The 18,774-nt window shown below is 43.3% G+C and overlaps 1 protein-coding gene across 7 annotated transcripts in view; it reads right to left on the bottom strand.

Moving 5' to 3' along the window:
• The window catches only part of BRD3 (bromodomain containing 3), an 853,641-nt gene that overhangs the window by 612,374 nt on the left and 222,493 nt on the right, over positions 1-18,774 (bottom strand). For all 7 annotated transcript variants that reach the window (XM_069609614.1, XM_069609620.1, XM_069609618.1 and 4 more), the window contains one exon: positions 7,261-7,398. In XM_069609614.1, coding sequence (XP_069465715.1) covers positions 7,261-7,398 — 138 coding nt within the window. The remainder of the gene's footprint in view (positions 1-7,260; positions 7,399-18,774) is intronic.

The following is an 18,774-nucleotide window of genomic DNA, read 5'->3' as shown; positions in this document are numbered from 1 at the left end:
CAGATGCCACCAGGGCCCCCTGTGGACCTGCCCCGACCAATGCAGCCACCTCGGTGGGGATCCCATCCCTGCCACAGTCGGGAGTCGGAGGTCCAGCAGGGGTGGACACACCGGCAACTGGACCCCAGCAGATGGAGGATGTGACAGCATCATCGGGCAGGGCACGTGCACGACAGTGTCGGTGGATTCCATCAGCCTGGATGCCGTCGTGCTGGCACAGGCAGTTGCGTCGGAGGCAGCGGCAGGCTCGACATGGGAGGCATCATGGCTCGGGGCCATCAACATCAGGGGTGCAGGCATCGGCCGGAGGGCAGGAGAACCCTGGAATGGGAGTGGCTTCCGTGTGGGAGCGGTTGGGCCAGCAGATAGGTGCGGAGCGGCAGCGGGCAGAGGAGGAACGGCTCACAATGGTCAGGGCGGAGGACTCCATGCGGAGGGCGCTGAGGCGGGCTGAGTGCCTCGAGAGTCTTCGCAGGGAGTTGGAGCTGGACACTGCATTATCCCTGCGAGACCTCGGGGCCAGGGAACATGCCCGCCTCCAAGCCATTCAACAGGAGTTCGATGATGCCCTGGCCCATGTCAAGCCGTCGGACTAGCCCGCTGCCCTTGTAAATAGTTATGTAGTTAGTGTTAGGTTTTCTTTGCTTTTTTATTTTTTTTGGACCTTTTGGACAATGGACCACATTTTTGTATATAGTTTTTTTATTAGGTAGTATTTTTATGTAGGTTTCATTTCTTCAGTTGGGATCATGGACCCTGGTCTGTTTATCTGTATATAGTTGACTGTTGGATTTTTTTTGATTTACCCATGGAGCAACGGTTTTCGGTTGTTTTTACCTTGGATTTACTTCCTTGAACTGTGACTTTGGACACCTTTCCTTTGGATTATGATTTGTCGTTTTTCATTATTTTACGGACATGCTGCTTTTGGTTTTTGATTCCAATTGTCATTTGTTTATTTTTAATTCCATTTATGCTGTTTTTAATACATTTTTTTCATCAAACTTCAATGTGTAGCATCATCTCATTGGTATCATGCATATCATGATATGGGTTTTGAGATTCACTGACACCCATTGGGTGTATGTGAGGGACATGTGTTCATTTCCAAACTTGCAATTGGGGTTCTATCATGTCATTGCCATTTCTAAGTGGGTGGATGCAATACTCGGGTGGGTGTTTGGCATTTGGAGGCTGATCTAGATTGTGATGACATGTTGGCTGGGGGACATGTGTGGGGGCCTGCTGGCAGGTGCCCCGCAATGCTGGGGGGTGGGGGCAGGGGGACATAAGTTGGTGATCAGTAGTGCAAGGAGACATGTGCCTTTGCTGGGGGGCATGCCCATGTTGGGTGGGCTGCCTGCGGGACATGACCAGGGATGCAGGGTAGTCCCTGTGGTGTGGGCTGCCTGCAGGGGCCGTGGAGGGTGTACAGGGAACACCTGGGAGGACCCACATTGCCAAATCGCATGTAGGACTCCCCGGCACCCCTGAAATACACGTACCCTGCTGAAATTGCGTGTGAAAATTCTCACACACCCCTGAAATACACGTACCCTGCTGAAATTGCATGTGAAAATTCTCGCGCACCCCTGAAATACACGCACACGCTCCCCCAGGCCCGATAGCGTGTGAAACTTCTTGCGCACACGTGTTGCCGAAACCCGTAATACACGTTCCCTGCTTTGCGTTTGCCAGTCCGGTAAACTGGTACAGGGTTAGCGCAGCCCTTTGTGATGGTTTTGCGATCTTGATGGCTTTTCCTTGCGCGAGGGCAATCGATTTTATCGCACGCGGCTGGTGCAGACATTCGCACGGGCACGCTCTGCGCCAGCCGCGTGTGACACTTGTGCGAATTTCCATGAATTACCCTGTGTATGCTGCGTTTTAAAGGCAATTAACTTTAACCTTGCACCAAAGAAAGACATATGGAATACTACATTGTATGAAAACCAACAATACAGGAGGGTGCAAGTGTGATAAAGAACCAAGGATATTTTTGGGACACTGAAACTGAGCCTTGGGGAAAAGAACCTCTGAAGTATTAACTGGCTTGAGGACGAAGCGTCAGGGTGCTTTTGTGTTTGGTACCATGTCATTTGGGGAAGTAAGACCCGAGTGTTGGTTAATACAGGCACTTTGAACTGGAGAAAGTTAACTTTCAGACCTGTCGCTGGAACTATTTTATACTTGGGGGGTGGGGGGGGGGGGCAAGGGGGCGCTGAAAGGAATCTACGAGCTAGAAGAAGCTTGGAACTTTATGTTGAACACCTTTCATTTGCCGACGACATCCTACACATTGCATAGATTAGTTCTGAGGGCAAGTATAGGTTTTGGACACAGACAGATTTTTAAGTTGTACTCTTTGACTGAGACTTTCCTTAGTTTCATTTAGGTAGAGAAATCCCACATTAGCATAGGGCAAGTTGGGCCTTTTTTGCATCCCGACATTAAGTTAATAAAAGTATTTGTTATGAATTCTGAATCTGTTTTCTGTGTCTTGCTTCATGATGCCTTTACACTGTACTTACAAATCGCGATGACATAAAGCCATTGAAAGCTAAGCAACAAAACGAATAAAGAAACAAACCAATCAGACATAACTAAGGTACAAAACAAGGTTATTAACCATTTAATACTGTAATGCTTGGGGTGTTGACAATTGCCATTAGTGAAACCATTAAAGGAGTTCCACCCAATACTCAGAAAACAATGTATTTTTTCCACATATAACCTAGTCTGTAGTCATCCAATTCCCAGAAATCTCCATACCAAGCCCATAACTTCTTCCTTCTGTGTCGTGAGGAGTTCTTGCATTACCGGGTTACCAGAAGGAAATTCAATACTACAGATTTCATAAATGATTCACAGCCAAAGTTAAAACACTGGCCTTTCAAATGCAAAGAACTCACTGAGCATCATAAACCTCAGAACATGCAAGAATGACCGAGGAAATAAAAATATTCCAGGCAATATGGTCTCACCTGGCTTTTGGCAACCATCAAGGCAATAAAAATAAATATCTTACAACAGGTACAGTGCGTTTCACAAACCATACTCCTGGGCTTTGTACAGCAACCAACAGTAAAGACAAAAGGTCTCTTTGGCCAAACTAACATTTTCATTCAGAAAAGGAGGATTTGGTTTCAAGGTTTTAAAAAGGGACACCACAGCTCCTTTAACAGGGCAGTTACTTGATAAAGGCTCCCAATGCCAGCATCCCAGGCAGGGGGGAGGGGTACAAAAATCAGAGCCATGCGAACACTAATCACTCACCAGCAACAGTACTTTTCTGGGACCATGTGATACTATCTGTTGCCCCACTCAGCGCCATCCTGTCCACATGCAAAGAAAAGCAGAACTATCCAAGGACTGGATTGTAAAAATAAAAAAAGAGGTCTGGTAGAAATGGTTTCATGCAGGAATCTCCTTCACGGATACAAGCAAGGACTATAAATGTAATACCCAACCACCATGGTCTTACAGACACATTACTATGGCGGACCATGATCTCTAATATCTCAATTTATGCCACATACTGATAACATTCTATACGCTACAGGATCGGACAATCTGCACGGTGATCAGAGATTGAGAAATAGATCCTACAGATAGAATGACTTGCACACATGTGGGATATGGCTTCCAGTGTGTGCTTTAATCTGCAGGTTAACAATGCACAAAGAATCCTGCAGAGCCCCTAGTTTACACCATCTAAAAAGGTTACTGTTAGGGGAGTTTTCCTAAAGTACACTTGGATGCAGGATCATGGGAAACTCACTTGGTATACAGGTCCCCAACTCTTTGTACAAGTCTATACTGCCAAAAGGATTGGAAGAATGGCAGAGCAGCCAGGCTTCTCTTATGAGGGTGTGAACTGTAGGCAGTTACAATGAACCCAGTAAATGCAATAGTTCAAAGAAACTTACACACTGAAGCGTTTTTTAAAAATGTACATGTATTCTTATACACACAAGGTAAGGTAGTTTTAACCAACACACATAGGAAATAGTAACAATAATGTTCATAGGTGACTGCTTTAATAGTAGTTGCTTGCGCTTACAATTGTTACTGAAATTTACAGTTCTACTGTTTAAATAGTAGTGTGGCACATCCACATTTGTTGAAGAAATGGCAGTTACATTAATTTACTAAAGTCACTGACAAAGGCCGCAGGAAGGGAATACATTCAACACCATCAGCAGTAGTTTACTTCTTAGCAACATGTCAAGGCTTCTAATGCGTTGTCAGTACAATCCAGAGTGTTGGAGAGAATTCTTTAGGACTTTTAATTTTAACCCTGGAGTGAGACCTTTTTCTCACTCTGTGTTTTGATATGATTTGTATTTTATGTTTCCAGTGTTTTTTGGAGTCTGACAAACTCCATAGGCATCTACACCCAGCATCCACAGTGCTGGGTCACAGAGAAATCCCTTTAGATTTCTCACAAGGTTTAAATAACTTTTCTTGTGTGAACTACTGTTCCCAAGAAAAGTAAAGTGAAATGGACTTTTCTTTCCTTTTCTCTTTGTAGGTCCAGCACGCACACCATTTTGTGTGGAATGCAGAGGGTTACCCAGTAGCCTCTTTTCCTACATTTTCAAGTAACATTTTGATGTTACCCTCACTACATTAAATGGCTGGTGGCAGTGATTTAATTTTCCTACCATTGTGCTTTTCTACCGCAGGCTGAACCCTCAGCTGCAGTATAGCACCCATGGGTGACCATTTTGTCAAAATTGTCGAGTCTTCTTTTTTCACCATTTTATGTTTGCAAGGTCTTTCTTGGGTCTTACTCTGTGCGTTGAGCCAGGTTTGAGCCCTTTGTTCTGCCTTTGGCGGGCTTCAGTCCTGAAGCCTGCCTCTGGCTCCACTAAGTCTGGAAAAGCAAGATGTGAGGGAGGTTCCCGAAACTCCCCTGTCCTTCGTCTCTAGTAATGCCTGAATGCAACCAGTCATTGGCTGGCTGGCTGTCCTGAAAGGTACGCCACCCTGCTGTGTTATTGACAGCCTAGGCTGGGCATGAATGGAAGAAACCTGCTTAAAAAGGCGAGGGTTTTGGGACTAAAACAGTCCACCACTGGGAAGAACACCCAAAGAAACTGAACGAACCTTGCTGCATCCTGCTGGACCTTAGAATTGCCCAGTGAAGTCCTCCTGTTGTGCTGGAACTGCTTTTTCAATTTGACAGAGCTCCGGAAGGGATAACTACTTCACTTGGGTTAGTGTGACCAACTAATCCCGAGATGAACTCCACTGGACCATCTTCCCCCGACTGGCTGTACTTCTTTGCTGATGCAGGAACCTAGTGCCGGGGGGCAGAGGGGTGAAAACCAGAGCTCGAGTCCCCTCGGAGTGCAGGACCCAAGGAGTGAAAGAAGCCCAACCGGTATCGAAGATCCACAATGGTGCAGTTTACCAAGAGCTGAAACCGCGAAGTGCCGCTGAACTGAAAAGATACCATAGCTGCAGACAACCTCCAAATTGCTGCCACAGGAGCCCTTGAGACATCCTCCCTCTTGTCCCTATGACCCATGGTCTGCATTGCTGCAACAGGACAGAATAGAGCTGGAGCACTCTTCTTCAAACCAGAAGTATGGTTTAGACTTGGGGTACTTACCTCAGTGTATTTTACCTGTGCTTTTCCTCAGTTGAGACTTGCAGTGGCTTCACAGCTTGTGACTCTTCAAGTGATTTTTCTACACTCTCCAACTTTCTGCAAGACTATCTAAGAACTGCCTCAGCTCCATAGACTGTCCGGCTCCCTGCAGATTCTTCTAGCCAATTGACTCATCTGGTTTGTCCCTCACAGGTCGTAACTTGTTTTAGACAAAGGCTTGTCTAGATTCCATTGGAAGGTTTAATTGTCCTCCCATATACTGAGAACCCATTTAACCTTTTCCTTCCTTACACCTTTCCTTTCTGCAACCTCAGAATCAGCAAAGTATAGTGTGATATATAAATGCCATTACTGTCCTTGTGAATGAAGTCACCTCAGGGGATAGGAATTGTTTATGAACCATTTCCAAAGATTATCCACCAACATGTTTTGATTCTGAAAAGTATTTTGAAGTATATTTACAGGGTTACATATTTTGCCCTTTTTAAAGAACCTTTATTTAAAAACTGATGTTAAATAAATAACTATTTATAGCTGGAACCTTGAGTGGGTTACTTGGCTACTTGTAATTCCGAATTTCACTGCTACAGCGCTACAGTTCACATTTACCCCTCTTGAGATAAGCCTGGCTGCTCAGTCACACTGCCAACCTGTGCAGTACAGACCTATACCAAAAGGTGGGTCACACTCCTGTCACACTGGAACGATTCGGCTTGAGGCAATTCCAACCTCGAGCCCCACAGTACCTTAGGGTGGTTGAAGAAAATACAGCTGGATTCTTTCCTTTGCAGCAGCGACTGACCCGGTCTGCCGATTCCTAGGTCTGGTGACGAAAGAAAGGATTCTGAATGGGATGTCACAGCAGCAGTCACGAGAAAGTACCCATGGCAAGGATTTCTTTGGTCTCACGTCAGTCTGATTTTGGCACCTTTTTATTCGCTCCAAGAGTAAACGGTTACCGTCTGGTCGATCTGCCTCGATTCAGCAGTCCTGCACTCTGGTGAGGGAACTTGTATGAGTGGGATTGTCTCTTTGGCGGTCCAACTGGAGCTCACCAAAGTTCTGGGAGAATTCGTACATGCAAAGACTTTGCACTACAACTGGATCGTAGGTCCCTTGGTATTCGCGGCTTGCAGCCCTTAAAAAGGAAGACACTGCAGGGGATGGCTCGATCTGCAGTTCATTTTAGGGCTGGTTGGTCCCACCAGCCAAAGGGAAGGAGTTATCCTCTTTGCAGCGCCTCCACCAATAGAACCTTAGGAGACAAATCTATTCAATGGTCTCTTGGTGAAACCATTTTACTAATAATTGCAAAATAGTCTCATAAATGCCACGCTTGATATGTGGACCACCTTTGCATATTTGAACGCTTATGTCGAACACTGGGTAAGGAGCAGTTACTGTAGGGACTAGTTCCCCAGTGATTCTACAGGTTTCACTTGTTAGCCATGTGCGCAGTGGAGTGAAGGGGTCAGGGTGAGTGGAATGTTATATTGTTAGCTATTTCACTTACATAACACTGTTTCACATTTAGATTTCAGGTACCGTAAATGAATTGCAGCTTAAATGTCCATTATAGCCATCATGAGTTTTATTGCTTTTACAATTGAATAGAAAACACTAACATTGGAATACTTTACCTTATTATAAATATAACAGTTTGTAAACATTGTGTTGAAATCTTGCATACATTCACTCGCACCCCAGTAATAATTATTCTCGAGTCTCTTCTTAATTGTTCCCATATCCATTGGATTCTTAATAATTTTATGATAGTCCTGTTAAAATGGACAAAGAACAAAACAGCTGTCAGTTTAAGCAGGTAAGCTATATGATGCACACTTGTGAAGTACAAAAAAAGAGAACGTAAAATTTAAAATGATCCCAATTTTCATTATATCTGTCACTCAATTTATGGATATGGCTGACAAACATTTGACTTTCATGAAACAGAATTTCTCGATTACCCAAACTATAATGAAGCTTCGAGCCAAACACCACATTGGACTACTTAAACCAAGCAATGTTGCAGCATACACTGCATCATTATAGCCCGGTCACACAAACTTCTAAATGCTAATTTCAACTAACAATATTTTGTTTGTAGCTTAACTGGGACAAATATTACAGCAAAAAGAAAATACATTAGTTATAGGAACAGAACTATTTGAAATCTATTCCCTTTTACCAGACGATCATTATCAAATTAGCATGTTTTACAAGAGCAAAGTACCCTTTTCGACTACGAAAAACAAAATGCAATACTCCGCAGTGACCAATGGATGTCGGACCTATGCACAGCATGTGATTCTAAGCAGATTAACAAACATCAGAAACATGTTTTCACAATTGTGAAATCTTGATGATTTTGTTAAAAAATGTAGGAGGGGTGGTGGGGTAGGCAGAGGAATGAATAACCAAACAAATATAAGATGGAAGGGAGATTAGAACACGGCCATCTGATAAGGGAGATGAAACCATCTAACCAAAGGCTGAATTAATTCTACCAAAAAGGAAGCCAAACATCTATAAAGGGGTAGCAATGGCGACCACTCAGGTCCAAAACACAACAAAGTAAAGTGGTTATATTTTATTTATATTGTGCTCGTACACAAGTGTTTGGTAGTTCAGTCAGTCAAACCAGTTAAAAATTAAAAAGAAAAAACAAACCAGCAGTTCAGATGGATTTTCACAAATCAGCCTTGTGGACAGATCGGAGAGGACAACCTATTCTGCTGAACAGGTCTAAACGCCAAGGTCTAGTGTGAAGAGTCAGGAATAAAACGCAGACACAAGTTAGTCATGTTTTGGCTAAAGACTTTTAGTGAACAGAAAAAGGGTTGGGAAAAGGCCACTCTGACCATGCTCTAAGATGAATGTCCCTACCAAAAACTAAGGATCTGTCTGTTAGGTGTCAAAATTAAACCGGTCCTCATGTGCAAATGTTACATCCCGACTCGCACACTAAACTATAAGGTGAAAAGGAAAAGGTCGTTAACCTTTGGTGATTGCAAAAGAGTTTGTAAAGGAAGAATAAAAGGCCTCAAAACAAAGGTTCGCCATGGGCGAAAACACTTGGTTCCCTTCCCCTGGAATTCTCCTCAATACAAAGGATTCTTGGTCTAACAGTTCTTTGTGTCTTTCTTGGCCCACAACAGTACTGTTCTTCACAAAGCTGCTTAACTTTGTAGTTCCACGTCTGTAGCTTTAATCATTAATTGGCGTGTTTGCTGAAACACCGCGGGATCCACACTGTTTGGGTTAACTCACCCTCTCTCATTGGGGTTCCTGGCCCTGTTTGCGTTCAAACAGCAAATGTCTACCGACTGCTTTTCTCTCTGGACTGCTCTCGCTTCGCTCCAGTGTCCCTCACATCCTTGCCACACAGCTGTCTTGATCAAGGTCCCGGTAGATAAAGCTGCTTTCTGCAGTTGCTGCATGCCTTGGAGTTTCCCACTGGCCCCTAGCGGGTCTGCGGCGCGACTTGCCCTCGCATTTCTCTTCTTCGTTGCTGGTGAGACGTTCTGCTCCACCACACTGGTTCATGCTTCCAGGCTTAACAAACCTTTGCCGGATGACGAATCCAGTCTTCCAAACAGCAGGCCTCACCCCAGCTGGGTAAAACACTTTCTCTGGTCTCCCCATCAGTGAGTGAGTCTGCAGTGCCTTTTGGGATGCGACTCTGCTTTTCTTTTACATTGGCTTTGGCCAGTAGGATTCAGGGAAGGACTAGACTGCCTCATGGGGAGTTATCACCACTACTCCTCGCCACTTCCTCGTTCCCAGTGTGGTGGCAATTGTAGGAATAGTAGTGCCTGCTTGATACTGTAAGAAATTTTGTAATAGGTTTTCAAGGCAAACTAGGTTTGGAAGAAGAGGGTGTGGAGCTGGGAAGGGTCTTTCATAATTTTACAAGGCCGGTTAACTGAGGACTTTGGAATATGACAAAAGCTTTCAACTACTCTCTATGGGTGGAAGAGGGAAGGTACTAAAACAGGCCATTAGATTGTGGCGAATGGGGGAAATCCATCCTGCAAGAAGAAAGGGGGATACCATGTCTCATCTGATGAAGCCATAGTATGTCCCCAGAGGTTGTCTTCCCTCATGTGATCCTCCATCAATCAGCCCTCCCCAGGGTCAGGAGAAGGTAGAGGCTGCCATCCCCTGGCCACATGGTAGGAGGTCACTGCTGGGACAACAGTGATGACTCCATCGGATTCACCACACTAGCGAAACTATAATGGTAGCGTGACTGAACAGCAAGTTTTAGACTTCAGAAGTTCGAGTAGTGAAGGGTTCAGACTTGTAGCAATGAAAAACTACAGGCAAGAAAAACACTAAAACATTCACTACTGTTATGTGACGAATCTAAAAATAATCGCCCCTTCTCCCGTGGGGGGTGGGACCTTTCCCATGGGCACTGGGTGGTGCATCCACAGTACAATAGTCTTCCTGGGGGTGGTGCACCGAGGGAGGGTCACATGGGGAAGCAAGCCCCTTATGGGATTGAGGACAATTCTCAGAATGCAGGCAAAAAGTCAAACCTCTGGGCATCCCAGGCCCTGGCAAAGCGCCCAAGAGAGGATGCGCAACCGGGAAGAGTCAGACATATGTAGAGCAGCTGCGGACCCCTCTGGTTGCCCACGAAAGCTACCGGAGCCCCAAGACACTGCTTTTTTTTATATTAATTGATCGGTTTGTATCAAACCTTTCAAGTATAAGAAGCAAATTTTAGCCAACAGTTATGCATCACATTTCATCCTGCATTTGATTGTCTTAGGTCAAGATACCCTTTGACCAGGTCTAGTTGTCCTGGGCAAGCTTTCGTACAGTTTCTTCCATAAGTTCCATTGTGGCAATTATCAAAAGGTATCTGCTAGGTGCTTTGTTCTACCGTCATGCAGCCGTTTGCTTTCTGCTGTCACGTGAAATAAGGATTCTATGTTAAGTCCGTCGTTGCAAAATCGACACCACAGTGTTTGCGTCCTGTTGGCTTCTGTATTGGAGAACTTCAGCTGTAGGCAAAATGTTAAGTAAAAATTGCAGAAGTAGATCTCTGTAGTGTTTTGACATGAATTTGGGCAGATAGAAAGGTACATATTAAGCAATCGCCTTTCCAGGTTGTTAGTGATGGACACATTTAATTTGAGTTTCTGCTCGAGTTGATATCCAGTTGTGTTCTTTTAATCCCTTTTTAACTGCATCAGGGTTAGTGATCAGCATAGAGTGTTCCAATTGTCTCTAGCCAAAAGGCACAGATCCGTTTCCATTCTTGTATTATCTGGTGGGCGCTCGATTTCCCGGAGTTTGACGATTTCCATTGCTGGAACATTGTTGGTCAGCATGACTTTCCTGTTGAGGGATATTGCTTTCCATTGTACAGAAGATTCCATTGATTGGAGCCCAAGCTCTCATCTGAGCGAGGCTATTGCCAAGCTGTTTGGGCAGCTTTAACACCCATCTCCAGAATGTACCTTCTAAAATGTCCCATGTTAGCCATGGTAAAGCTAGAGCCGTCTCTGCTCTATATGTGATTATCTGTAATAACTGGTTTGTAGAATATCATCACTGGTGTTCTCATGTAGACTTCCTAACGAGTAAGTATGGCTTTCGCCTCAGCTAATAGGCACTTGATTTTTGTTCTCAACACGATTTACCATTCTGCATAGTTTCTCAATTTATTGAGAAGCACTCCCAGGTATGCTAGAGTTAACTTTTTCAATATTTTTCTCTGCTAGTTTCCACGTAAAGGCTCCCTTCCTGGGCGTTTTGCAATTCCATAATGTAGGTTTTTTTTTTTTTTTAACAATCATCTTTAGGTCGTTATCAGCAGTGTATTGTTGGACGTTTTTCTGTCTGTGCGGTCGGCCTATCAGGGTTTTTATCGATGAAGACCTACCAGGTTACCTGTGTAGAGGATCCAGGGCACGCCCTTTCCTTGAATTTCCAGTAGAAAAGTAGTGACCTCTTTTTGAGCGAGTTGCATATCTGATATGTACAAGTTGAATAGTGCTGCTGCTAGTGGGCAGCCCTGTTTGAGTCTGTGATGTGTATGAATTTGCCCATCTCCATTCTTTGATAATCTCACTTCAATCGTGGTATTGGAGTACATAGCCATAATTGCGGTGATGTCTAAGAAGGGGTTACCTGTGATAGTATTGAAAACAAAAGGATCGAATGCCTTTTGTTAGACAGTGAAAGGATCGAAAAAAGGTCGATTTTTTTTAAAAATGTTTATTTATTTATTTATTTGCATTTGTTAAGCGCACTTGCAGCCCATGAGGCATCGAGGCGCTGTTACAGTGGAAACACAGATTAAGATTAGATTTTTTTTTTTTCTTTGTCTTAGTTACGTATTTATAACGCGCTTAAACACTCGGAGGTTTCTAAGCGCGGACCCGGGGATCGAACCTGTTGTTGCTTTGTGTTGTCTTGCTTCCAAGACGCGCACGCTGCCGCTGTGCTATCCTCCCGGGATTTATTTTTATGGGGCCCCGACTCCCCCCCCCCCCCCATTTTCTTTATTAAAAACATTTTTTACCAACCCAAACTAAAAAAATATATAGATAAATAAAATCGACCCTTTTTTTCCGATCCTTTTGCATTCGAGCAAAAGTCATTCAATCCTTTTTTTTCGATGTTTGGACTGGACACCCTAAGAAGGCTATCCGTCGGTAATTTGGTGGATCCTCTGTTCCCTTTTTTGAAACGGGAATTAGGATTGCCCGTTTCCAGGAAGCTGGGATCACTCCCGAGTGTTTGATTTCAATAAAGAGAAGGAGTATGAATTCTGTCCAAAATTCGCTATGTTCTTTCAACATATTTGTCAGGGCGTAGGGGCCTGAGGCACAGGATGAGTTTAGTTTCTTGATCAAGTGCTCACTCTGGGATATTAAAACCGCAAAGGACCATGGTCGTTTAATTATCTGGCTGCATCCTGCTGCAGCCGTGTGTGCTGGGTCAAAGAGCTTTGTAAAGTGTGTTATCCATGACTCATCCGATACATTTGATGCTTGTATGGCTGCTTGGAACCTGCCATCAATATTAGCTCCCATAGCCCTTTGGTGTTTTTATTTCCAGTGGCCATCAGCATGGATTCTGCGTCATGTTGGACCCTCATCGCATTCAACACAATTAACCAATTTTTGATTCCTTTTTTTCCATTTGCGGTTACATTCTTGGGTCCTTTTTTGCACAAATTTCTCTGAGGTCTTTTTGAAGAGTTTATTGGCTTCAAAGTTTTGTGGGTTGTTGAGTAAGATTTTCATATTAATGATAAATCTTCCTGAACAATGTCAATCCCAGAACATTTTGCTATACACACTTTTTATGGGTGTCATTTAGAATCTCCATAGTGTCTTTTTAATTCTATCCTCTGATAACTTTTGGCACATACTTCCCATTGTTGCTGGGTTGCCCTCTGGGCTCTCCTTTTAACTCTCTGGCTAACCTTGAGAGAACTACAGTTGCCAAGAGTAGAAAGGAACTTTGGATCCTTTGTATTTTATTTGGTGAAACCAGCACACCCCACACCTTATGTGCAGCGCTGGCGAGATGAAATGTATCCCCTTTCACACTAAAACTAACAATTCAGTTACAGGGTGTTAGGGAGTATTCTCAGAAATGTATTAATTCCCTTCTACCTTAGAGACCCCCAGCTCTTTTTGCTGGATTTGATATCTCATGTAATGTATCCTCTGTTTCTTTTTGTTGTTGAGTCTGACAAAACTCCATAGGCATCATCTTTACATTGTGTTACACAGCACCTTCAGTGCAGTGGCACAGGAAAGTCTAAGATTTCTCAAAGGTTTAAATACCTTCTCTTGGTGAAACTGTTTCCAAGAGCAGTGAAGTGAAATTGACTTTACTTACAGTTTGTAACTTTCTAGACCCAGCACACACTATCTTACCATAGGGTGCTAGAGTTACTCCCTTTGTCTAGTTTCTCAGGTACAATATTTAGGTTACCCGTCCCACAAATAATAGCTGGTGGCAGTGGTTTAATTTTTACTACCATTGTGCGTTTTTACCGTGGGCTGCGTTCGCAGCCACGATAAAGGCACCCATGGGTGCCCATTCTGTCAAAATGGACCCGGTCTTTTTTCACCATTTCTTGTCAAGAAGGTCCTTCTTGAGATTTACTCTGCGCGTCAAACCATGTTTGGTCCCTTTGTTCGATTTGTCTTTGGCGGGCTTCACAAGTGAAACCCACCTCTGGCTCCAGTATGTCCGGCAGTGGTAGGAAGTGAGGGAGGTGCCCGAACTCCCTGTGCTTAGTCCCCTTGGTTACAGGAATGCACCCAAAAGGTGATTGGCCGGCTGGCTGCCCCGGAAGGACACCCACCCTGCTATGTGATTGACAGCTAGGCTGGAATGAATGGGAGAAACCTGCATAAAAAGGCAGGGCTTTTTGGCGTGGAAGGCACAGTCGACCACTGGACTAAGGAATCCGAAGAAGAACTTGGAAGAGATCCCTGCTGCAACTCCTGGACCGCGGGTGAAGCCTTGCTGCTGTGCTGAAGCTTTGAATTCGCCTCGACTAGAGAAGCCCTGCAAGGACGACTTCTCCCCTTGAGTTGGTGGGACCAATCAACTTGAAAGTAAGCCCATATGGACATCCTCTCAAAGCTGGTTGCATTTGCACTGCTGCTGGAACCGAAGAGCAAAAGAGGAACACCAGATTGTGTGTGTTGCTTTTAAGTCGGACCAGAGCGCTATTGAATTTCTGAGATTTCTCCTTTTACCCAGGATTCGAGCTTGAGTCACCAATGGTAAGGATATACACCATTCAAACTGACATGGGTTATCCAATCCACAGGGAGTGTCAGATCCTGGACAACCTCTGGCAAACATCTCCAAGAATATAAGTCTACCAAAATTGTGGCAACAAAGACAGATGACTAACTGCAACTCAGAATATGTAGTGTACATGATTACATGCTCGTGTAATAAATACTACATAGGAAAAACCAATAGAAAAGTCAAAGTTAGAATCTTAGAACATAAAAGCTGCCTCAAGAATAGAGTATTGACTGCCCCATTGGTTAAATACTTTATTGAAGCCCAATATGGCCCTGAAGACTAATTGGACAGTGCTCCTGATGATACGAGGTAGCAACCACATCAAAAGCAAAGTCCTCTTTGAAAAAGAGCGAAGACTCATTTTTTTGACCCAGAGTGACAAGAATGGTCTAAATGAGCATTTTGATTGGCTCAAGGTATAAATACCCATCATCATAAATTACCCTCTTTTTAGACATCTAAAGAGCCACGGGGATATTCTATCGACCCCTAAAGTCGAATAAAAGATTGCCACCATATCAGTGATTTGATATATTGCTTAGAATAAACACTAAAAAAGGACTCAAATTCAGATCGGCTCATTCTATAGCCGATTTTGAAATACCAAGATGGCAGCATCCCGCTGCGCTTTTTCAGCGTTTGAGTCTATCAATAACGCAAGACCGGCACTCAGCCCTTAGCAATGAGAAAGGGTGAACACCAATGCCGAGGAAACAGGACGCGAACAACAGTACATAACTCGCGACATTAATTAAGGCAAGTGGATAACTAACAACAAACTGGTGGCATAATACAGTTGAGACTAGACCGATATACAAGTAATTACCTAGAGAGGTGTCCATTCTCTGACACATCGCTCTGTCAACATGCAAAGACTTTTCTACTTACCTACAAGAAATGCTTCAGCTCATATATACTTTGGCTTAACCTGTCATACTGAATCACTCTGCTTAGGGGATCCAAAAGAATTTGCCCGCTTAAGAATATTTGTGATCTCTTGTTTGTTCTAATAACATTTTCCTTTGACCAATTCCTAAGAATGTTGAAAATGCTACATTAAGATGTTAATGTCCCCAGCACCCTAGCTATTGAAGTCACCCGACGGTGTAGGTGGTGACTGAGCCATCCCAAAAGAGTACTGATTTAGAAACTAAGTGTGTAGTTTTGGAGTGTATTTGTGTGCTGCTTTTGTATTGCTCCCTTCTTAAGAAGGCCTATTCTAACTGACTGATACATACATTCATAATTATTTATTCAAGAAACCTTGTGTGCAAGTGTTTATTTGAATACGTGTCACTGAATCTGTGCAACACCCCTACAGATCACATTGACCCCCTCTTGAGATAAACTCGGCTGCTCAACATGCTACCAACCTGTGTAGTACATACTTATACCAAAGGTTGGGTTCCTATTGTCAGGAGGTCAGGATTGTTGAAGTGCACCCAAATGGTACTGCATACAATTTTGCCCAACAGCCTTCATGAATGAGGTGATTTTTTTCTTCTTTTCGTTCTTTTTTATGTTCCCCTTGGCGATGAAAACCGTTTCCACCCGCACAGTCTTCCACCCTCTTTCTGTAGGGCTCCTCTGAGCCTTCTGTTGATTCATAAACTCATCAGTAAGCGAGAGTCTGCTTCCTCATTGAGCGAATAGAGCCCAAGATTGCCGAAATATCCAATCCCTGTTTTGAAACTTCGATCTTTAAGTCACTTAGGGTTGGTGCTGTTATTTTGATTCTCACAATGGATGAGTCGCAGTTTGCTTCTTTAGTTAATTCTAACAAAATGCCTGCTTGAGACCATAGACCTCAATAGGTCAAAGACAGTGACCAGCGAGTTCAACACCAAACGTAATGCAGAGTGTTGCCTCACTAGCATGTTGACTTTCGGCGGTGACTTTCCTTGTTTCCTGATTTTTTTCCCCATGGGATACTTCCTTTCGGATCACTCTCTAGCAGTTGTTAGTCCCGTCTTACATCTTCCCTTGTTAGCTGTTCACTACCCTCAGCTTAGCTGCTGACCATTGAGACTTCGTTCAGGTCTGCTCCTCCCTCTGCACAGGCTTTCTCCAACACCACTTATTCATTCATTTAGAATTCTTGTAGAGTGCCTTTTGCCCGCAGGCCTCCAAGTACTACAAAAAAAAAGACATAACATACAACACGCCAAAAAAAAAAAAAAAAAAAAAAAAAAAACACAAGATCAAAAATGGCTCAGTAGAGAGACTCCTGCGATTACTACTACATAAAGGAAAACAAGATCAGACAATAAGGCCAAGATTTGTAAGCCCATAGGCAGATATTTATAGTGTCTAAGATACATAAGCAAGGTGCAAACTCCATATCCCGTCAGGATACAATCACTGTTCCCCTGGGTACACCAATTGGCCAGTTCAATCCCATGCAGGAATTTCAAAATCAGAGGAATGCACTACAAGGCATAAATTATGCAGTGTCGGAGTAATTTGCTATGCAATTCTGTAGGTTTGCTAATTAAAATCGGCACTTATGTAGCAAAGTTAGCTATTTAAGTGGTCCTGTTCAATTAAAGCACAGCTCACCCTGCATTCCTCTCTTGCCTTCAGAGCTCTCTCCACCCTCTTTTCTCTGTTCACTGGAAGTTCAAAAGTGCTAATGGAGAAAGAGCGCAGCAGTAATCGTCCCCTTCACTCCCCTTCCCTCACCTAGAAATCCCGCCTAATAGCATATCTGTGGTATAATTGCATTTAGAAAGCCCTCCTAAAAGCATATCCGTGGCCTAACTTGTATTTTGAAAGTCCTCATGCACCATGGTGTATTAGTTACATTTTGAAAGTGCGCTGAATAGCAGATCTGTTGGTGAAATATCATTTAGAAAAAGTCCCCAATAGCATTCTTGATGGTGTAATTGTAATTGAAAGTGTGACGAAAAACATATCTGTAGTATAAATGCTTTTGAAACATACCCAACAGCATATCTCTGATCCAAGTCTTGCTCATGGTGTAATTGCATTTTGAATGTGTGCCGAATTGCATACCGGTGGTAAAATAGTGTCTAGAAAGAGTCAACCATAACACATCTGTGGTGAAATAGCGTCCAGAAGGTTCCCTAACAGCTTCTGTGGACTAGTCGTGCCTGCTGCTTAAATGCACTTAGAAAGTGTCTAGCATTTAGCATATCTGTGGTGTAGCTGCACTTAGAAAGAGTGCTGAAAAGCATATTTTTGGTCTAGCCAATCTTTGAAAGGCCGCCAAATAGCATACCTGTGGACTAGGTGCAATTAGAAAGTCTGCCTAATAGCATACCTGTAATCTAGTTAAAATTGAAAATCCACCTGCAAGCATATTTATGGTGTTGTTACATTTGAAAGTCGACCTAATATCATTATCATTCCTGTATCCTAGTTGGCTAGAAAAACCTAACTAATAACGTATCAGTGCAGTAGCTACAACTAGATAGTCTGCCTAAAACAATTGTGGTCTAGCTGCATTGAGAAAAGCTTAATAGCGTGCCATGGTTGAACTTAGAAGTGTGACTAACATCCTGCCTGTGCAAAGCTGAATAATTTAGAAGTGTGCCTGATAGCGTGCCTTCCTAGAATTTAGAAGTGCGCTGTAGCGATTTATAAGTGCTTGTATACTTGCGGTCACGCGAGCATTCTTTCTGTGCCATGGATTTCTAGCGAGTGTTCGCGTGACTACGAGGCGGTTGGAGAGGAGCTCGCTAGAGAGCTTGTACCAGCGGGCCCTCAGTGAATAAACCTAAAGTGTAACTCCCGTTTCGCTTCCGCATCGTCTTTATATGCGCCTAATCCCCTCTCTGTGCAAAGTTGAATTTAGATGTGTGCCTATTAGCGTGCCTTGGATGAATTTAGAAGTAAGCCTAATAGCATTCCCGGGTTGACTTTAGTAGTGTGCCTATTAGTGTGAATTTGGTTGCCAAAATATCCTCTGTGCAAAGTTGAATTTAGAAGTGTGCCCAATAGCGTGACATGGTTGAATTTAGACGTGTCAAACAAAGAAAGAAGATTCAAACTTTGAACCCTCCCGTCCCCTGCACACTGTAATGTGTTGGATAAACCAACTACTATGACCTAAAGAAAGTAATACCATAAGGAATTAGAATGTAAAAAAATGATTATCGACCATAGCAAGTTTTGTAAAACACATAAGTGTATATATTTTGTTTAGATTGCAAATTAGATACAAAGACAAAAACGATCATAATATTTTTACAGAAAAGAAACAAGTTGAAGAAATGTTGACAGTAGTCGTCTTTCAAATGGCGACGCGTTTCGAGGACGGACACCTCTTCTTCATAGGCCTAGACAGACTATAAATATATATATATATATATATATATATATATATATAT

The sequence above is a fragment of the Ambystoma mexicanum genome, chromosome 8, assembly GCF_040938575.1.
Source record: "Ambystoma mexicanum isolate Mex_15411 chromosome 8, UKY_AmexF1_1, whole genome shotgun sequence".
NCBI lineage: Eukaryota > Metazoa > Chordata > Amphibia > Caudata > Ambystomatidae > Ambystoma > Ambystoma mexicanum.
Note: the sequence above shows the minus strand (reverse complement) of the source record. Positions and strands in the feature narration are given on the sequence as shown.